This window comes from Podarcis erhardii (assembly GCF_964252035.2).
Source record: "Podarcis erhardii genome assembly, chromosome: 3".
Classification (NCBI taxonomy): Eukaryota; Metazoa; Chordata; class Lepidosauria; order Squamata; family Lacertidae; genus Podarcis; species Podarcis erhardii.
This window is the reverse complement of record NC_138507.1, coordinates 59,873,890-59,880,826: the sequence shown is the minus strand read 5'-3', so window position 1 is coordinate 59,880,826 and position 6,937 is coordinate 59,873,890. Positions and strand designations below refer to the sequence as shown.

General features: G+C 43.3%; 1 protein-coding gene across 2 annotated transcripts in view; it reads left to right on the top strand.

Moving 5' to 3' along the window:
* The first annotated feature begins 256 nt into the window (after positions 1–256).
* Positions 257–6,937, top strand: part of MED23 (mediator complex subunit 23) — a 42,544-nt gene continuing 35,863 nt past the window's right edge. For both annotated transcript variants that reach the window (XM_081855247.1, XM_081855246.1), the window contains exons 1-6: positions 257–389; positions 3,432–3,463; positions 3,578–3,665; positions 5,049–5,173; positions 5,322–5,433; positions 6,349–6,447. In XM_081855247.1, coding sequence (XP_081711373.1) covers positions 339–389; positions 3,432–3,463; positions 3,578–3,665; positions 5,049–5,173; positions 5,322–5,433; positions 6,349–6,447 — 507 coding nt within the window. In that variant the 5' untranslated portion in view covers positions 257–338. The remainder of the gene's footprint in view (positions 390–3,431; positions 3,464–3,577; positions 3,666–5,048; positions 5,174–5,321; positions 5,434–6,348; positions 6,448–6,937) is intronic.

Below are 6,937 nucleotides of genomic sequence, written 5' to 3'. Positions count from 1 at the left end.
GAGAGTTCTAATAGCACAAGGATGGAAGACTGAAGAAACCCCAACTAAAGAATCATGGCAAGATAAATTGTCGGACTATGCAGAACTGGCAAAACTGACGGGCTCTTTCGGCTGGGCCAGGGATGCGGAGCCGGTCCCGGGTGGGTAGGCTCGAAAGGGGGGTCCGCCGCCTCCCACCTCCCTAGTTGGGCTGAAGCTCGCGGTTCCGGAACCGAAACGCCGCAGCTGCGCCGGCCACCCGGATAAGAAAGGAAGCGGCTTCCGGTGGGCCGCTCTGCAGTTTCCTTGTTTCCGGCCGGCTCCTAGCGAAAGAGGAGGCCTCCTCCTCCGCCGGCGTCATGGCGGTCCCGATGGAGACGCAGCTGCAGAGCATCTTTGAGGAGGTGGTGGTGAGTTCCCGCGGCTCAGAGCTGCTCGCGTGGGCAGTGGGTGGCTGCGTGTCGTCGGAATGAAGGCGCTGGCGGGCTGAGGCGGGCAAGACCCGTGTCGTGAAAGGGAAGCGCAGCAGCGGTGCCGGGGGCAGGGAAGGGCCCTTCCGTGGATGCTGCCTGACCAGCGGCCGTGTTGGCTGATGGGGTCCCGGAGGCCAGTCACATCCACGGAGGGCCACAGGTGCCAGGAGAGAGGAAGGCGGGGCGCAGCTCCAGTGGCGCTCTCTCCCAACAAGAACAACGCAGGGAGCTTCGCTTAGAGGCAACCCCCAAAATATTCGCTCGACGCATGCAAAGATTTAAAGGGATGGGCTGCACATGTTAGCCTATGTTACTATGTTACTGAGGTGATCCTTCTCCACCTACCCTGACGTGTGTGTTTTCAACATGGAAGTCTGAAGAGGACTTGCAAACATATCTGGTTGATCGTACTTGCAAGCATCGGGAACTTGCACGTATGCATGTGTCCTGGATGAATGCCTGAAAACGGCTTTTGAATAAGGACTACTACCCTTTTAAAAAAGAAAACGATAAGGCTACTAGCATTTCCATGCAGGCTGTTGTGGAGAGATGCCCACTCTATAACCACCATGGGAGCACAGGCTACTAGCTTCTTAAGGTAATCATAATCATAATAATCATGATCATAATACTTAGCCCACTGCATTTCCATGCTGGTTGTGGATGAAATTATTTCCCTTTCTTCCTCCATGCTAATAGGGAAACCAAGTGGCGTGGAGGTGGAAGAGGAATTGAGTGATACATCCCTCCTCCATCACCCCCACCACCACCTGCATGGAACTCCTGCTTGCCCTGTAGGTTGTTAAATACAAGGCTACATTAATGACACTATGTGGACAAAGTGGAGTGGTTGTAAGGCCAAGAATGTCTCTGGGGTAGAAGGCTGGGGCTGGAGTATGATGCTTTTTGGATGGTATCTATTGAAGGGAAGGGTTCATAAAGAAGTGCTGATTTTGCTTAGGAGCACCCAAAGGGAGATATCAGGGGAAAAAATTATGACAGTGGAATGGATTCCCTTGGAAGGTGGTAGGCTTTCCTTCCATGGAGGTTTTTAAGCAGAGGTTGAATGTTGTGGATGTTTTAGTTGAGATTCTTGCAGTAGACTCTGATGGTTTCCCAACTGATTTCCTAGGAGCATTTGAAAAATTTGAAAAAGGAGTACCCCTAACTGATGGAGTTTTGCTCTAGTTAACTGGTTCTTCATCCTGTAACAATGGTAGAGGCCCACCAGGCCTTCCCATTTGGCCCGTGAGGCCATTTTGGCCAAGCCACAGCCACCAGTTCTCAACCTGATGTTACATATAACATCAGATGTGAGACAGGTAAGACCTTGCTGGGCCAAAGGTGGTTCTTTGCAGTTCTTTGTGAGTGCTAACAATCAGTGATGGAGTTTGCATAGCACTGTGCATTGCAGTTTGCAAGCCCGGATGATCAGCTGACTGTTGAAGCCTTTTCACTGCCAACACAGATCACCTGACATTATTGTGATGTTATGTGATTAACAGCAAACTTCGGATGGGGTGTGGGACATAAGGGACAGACCCACTGACAGGATCCAGTTTGACATCCCTGTCATATAGTATGCCATCTACTGAACTTTATTATAGTACGGTCATGCCTCGTGTTGTGTTAGGTTCATGTTGCATCTTTTCGGCTTGCAAACGCAGCAAACCAGGAAGTGTATAGTTCTGGGTTTCGCTGCATGCGTAGAAGCGTTCACGCATGCGCAAAAGCGCACTATTGTGCTCCACACTTGCACAGAAGCACTGCTCTAGCTGAGGACTTTTTGGGGTGCGAATGACACCCCGGAACGGTTCATGTCCGCAACTAGAGGTACCACTGTAATAATAATAATTGCAACAACCATGGTTTCCCCAGCCACTCTGAGCGGTTTACAGCATATATAAAGACGTAGGAAATATTTAAGCAGTGGAAAGACCTAGAAAGAGCTCCAAGGAATTGCAGTACACAGAATAGAGTAAATTGGTTTCATCTCTATCCAAATACTACTGTATTTTATATAATAATCAGCAGCGGTGGGTCTTGGGCCATGTGTGTAAAAGAGGACCACTGAACTGGCAGGTGACATTTTTATTTGACTGTAGGATCTGTTGGACCCGGTTCTAGATGCATTTTGCGACACAGAATTTTATTATTGCGAGCAGTTTCTGAGCTCTGGGCGCCTAAGATTTCAGATTAAAACTGCAGAGTGGAAGAAAAGGAGGACCCTTTTCTGCCTCCCCACTTCTAGCTACTCTCTGGAGAAGAGACCCTCTTAAGAATATTGAGGGGTGGGCAGGTGAAGAACTAGACCATATAAAAAATGAACATAATATTTTAGCTGCAGTTCATTCATTCATTTTCAGCTTTGTCTTGATATAAAAAGCACACCTAGACATTCCATTGTTGTGCCCATAACCTAGTTTTAAGGTGCCATTTGGCTCCTAGCTTTAATATCTGTTTCTAACGCTCCTTGGGCCCTGCAATCCACACCTACAGGCAAGGCTTGATGAAGCAAGCTGAATATTTTGGTAAGCGTATGCAGGATGCAAATCTGCAGGCTTCAGATGTTGGCCACTAAGAGTCAGAGACAGACTAGTGCTACTAGTAGTGCCTAAGGCTGCTGTTGTGTGTTTGATTAGTAAAGCATCAAGATATGGGAACTTAACCTTCTTCTGTTATTTCCAGCATTTGATACTGACAACAATATATTATATTCATTTATGAATTCTTATTTTAAGCCTCTTTGGGAACCAGTAGTGTTTGAAAAGCGGGGTATAGCTATAAAAATTGTTAAGGCCTCTTTTTCTGCCTGGATCTTTCAGCATTCATTTTTCTTGTGGCTTATTTTCATTTCAGCAGTTACATTTTTGATTAGTTGATGACTTTGCTTCCCCCAGTTACTGTGGAGCCTTTGACTTAACATAGGGTAGAGGAAATAACAAAACTTGTTTTGTTTTTGCTTTTTCCCCTTTGTAGAAAACAGAGGTCATAGAGGAAGCCTTTCCTGGGTAAGTGCACTGAAACTATTTGCTTGCATGATAGTAAACATCTTGTATTTTCTGATGATGGAATGTGTCTCCCCCCCACCAAAATAATAATAATAGTGGTTTTATTTTCTACAGCATGTTTATGGACACTCCTGAAGATGAGAGAACCAAATTGATCAGTTGCTTGGGAGCCTTTAGACAGTTCTGGAGCAATCTTTCTCAGGTGAGTAATCCATCTGTTGCTGACATTTTTTAGAAAACACCCAAAGCTTCCCAAAGCAATTCATCAACTTACAGATCAGGTTTTCATAATTCTATACAATAGTGCCAGTAACTCTGTGAGTGGAATTTCTGCTGTTTAGAGATCTCAGATAGCTTACAGTAGTTAAAAGCCACAGGCAGGTCCTGAAGTTCAGCTAATTAATAGGGTGTGCTGTTTTATTTTTAAGATGCCAGAATGTTGTCTTAGGGTCTCTGTGCACCACCCAGCCAGTTCTGCTTTATAAGCTGCTGTTCCTGGTTTCTGCTCTGGTTTCTGCTGTTCCTGGTTTCTGGCTGACATAGCAAGAAGGATAGAACCCACCGTACCATTCTGCACTTTCCTAGGCCCTTGCTGTTGGGCTTAGCAGGAATATAAGAATACAAAATCACTGATCTTCTGGATCAGACCAAAGGTCTATCTAGTCCAGCATCCTGTTTTCAAGTGGCCCAAGAGATGCCTGTGGCACATAAGCAGGACATAAATGCAACAGTGCTCTCCCCACTTGTGATTCCCATCAACTGGTGCGCAAAGGCATAATGCCTCCAATAGATAGTATGCACTGATAGCCTTATCCTCAATTAATTTGTCAAATTCCCTTTTAAAATCATCCAAGTTTGTGGCCATTATTATATATCAGGATAGCGAACTTCATCAACTATGCACCATGTGAATGAGTACTTTTATCTGTCCTGAATTCAACTTCATTGGATGACCCTGAGTTCTAGTGTCAGGAGATAGAAAAAATTCTTTCCATTCACTTTTCCTGCATCTTGCACAATTTTACACACCTCTGTCAGATACCCGCTTACTCACATTTTGTTCCTAAACCAGCTCAGCACAAGTGGCCAGGAAGCTCCTGCTGGCAGTCCTACCAGCAGTAGACAGGGGAAAGGCCCCAGAATGGAGTGTAAGGGAGGCCCATTGGAGGCTTCAAATTCAATTGATTCTAAGCCTTGCAGATCCCCCAAGGGGCCTTGCCTTTGGACCCCTGAACTACACCAGCATGTGGCTGACATAGCAAGAAGGATAGAACCCACCGTACCATTCTGCACTTTCCTAGGCCCTTGCTGTTCTATGAAACAACCCCAAATTCAAATCTCAGCAGTCTCTCAACTCCCCTTCTTTCCAGTAATCTGTGTTGCTTAACTAGATTAATAGTGATGGACTTTACTGAATGGTCTTCCAGAGAATTGTTTTGAGAATCTTTTTCCATCCTCTTCACAAACAGGAATTATTAAAGATACTTGCTTGGAGGTTTTATTACTGTAAATATTTACTTGTTCCCAATCTCTTTTCAAGTTTATGAAATCTGAATTACTGACATGTTTATCTTTTCTTTTACAGGAATCTCATGAACAATGTGTTCAGTGGATTGTAAGGTTCATACATAGCCAGCATAGTCCTAAAAGAATTTCTTTTCTGTATGACTGTTTAGCAATGGCTGTGGAGACTGGGCTGCTTCCACCAAGGTACGTTTCTTCCAGACAAACTGGGCCTGTGGAAAAGCATGATGGAAAATTGGGTGCTTAAAGATTGTCCTCATATGCACTAATACTTGGAGCCTGACAACTTTCTCGTAGAAAATACATCACTCACTTTTGTTTTCAATTTCTCCAGGATGGTTTGTGAATCTCTGCTAAATTCTGATAACCTAGAGTGGGAAAGGACACAGCTTTGGTCTCTAACATTTAAGCTTGTCCAAAAAATAATCGGTGGTGTAGACTACAAGGTAATGGTCTTTAAAAATCTCTGTGTTGCAATACTTCATTGTGCTTTTTATATTGCTATTATAGGCTACAAACAGTATTCTAGGTTGTTTATTTAAATTTAATGCCTACCTTATCCTGAGGCTTGGGATCTCCCTTGCTTTACCTTGTGCTTATTCAGTAATTGTATGATGTAGGCTATCATTTATTATATCTGTTGAGAGTAGAGTTGAAACAGAGATAGAAAAATTGCTTCTTGAGGACACTTAATGATTCCAGGACTTGAGCTGAAGTTTTTAATCCAGATTTTCTTATTGCCAACACCATTGGTAGGTGACCACTCAAAAATTACTTTGAATTGTAGGGTTTCCCAAACTGGTGGGATTCACATAGGAATAATTATGTGTAGTATCCAAACAGTGGATAGGGGCCATGCCTTTTCATCATCACCTCGAAAAAGGTGCAAAGTATATCAGCATGGTAACTGTGCTGTGATGATGTGGATCATCATCATTGCATGCATATCTCATCTGTAGGATCATACATTCAAACATTGTACGTTGGTTTCCAGTGCAGCATTGGAAGCTGTGTGTACAATCCTTATAACTGAATTGAGGCATTCAACAATGATAAACTCACACCCAACATCCAGCAGGGGAATCAATGCACAGTAGCTTACTTCTTCACACAGTTTTCCTTACCAGCTCCTGGGAAACAATGTAGTTCTAACAAGCAGCCTCATTTGGGTGGCAAGAGAAGCTGAACCCATTGGATGAATCTGTGTATATGGTATTAAGAAAGTGGATGACAATCAGTATAATTCTAAGGACTGAAAAATCCTATATCTGTGTGTGTATCTTCTATTTCTTTAAAATTCAAACATGTACACTATGTTTTCCCAGATTTTATCTATATAATTTTTTTCTGTGTTTTTATAGGGTGTGCGAGATCTTTTGAAGGGTATCCTAGAAAAAATCCTAACTATTCCCAACACAGTGAGCTCTGCTGTTGTGCAGCAACTTTTAGCAGCAAGAGAGGTAAATTTGCGAAGTGGTGCAGGATGCAATAACACAATAAGTTATTTTAAACTGCAGACGTCTGTCAAACAAGGCTTTGGATAGCGTTTGAAATTTACATGTTCAATTTGGTTTAAAAGCCAATTAATCTTTGGTTGCCTTAAAAGAGACCTCTGAGAAAGTTTATCTGACATGCATCTACTAGAGAAAGTTATTCTCTGTGTGTAAGATGCAGAGTGCAATAGTAGTGTATCTGTAGCACCTCCTTAACAGGAGATTTTCTTACAGGTCCCTTGAGATATTCAGACAACACATCCAAATCTTTTGCAAAGGAAGCATTGCAACTACTAAAAAAAGAAGTGAATTAAAACATGAAGTTTGGTTCCAATCACCGTGGTTCTTTAGCATGTTATGTCCTGGAAGAAAAGCATTCTTCCTTGTTGTCCAGCCTTCCTGAAAGAAATTTTTTAATATTGGATATAGTATTTTCAATGTGTTCAACTAAGAGTGC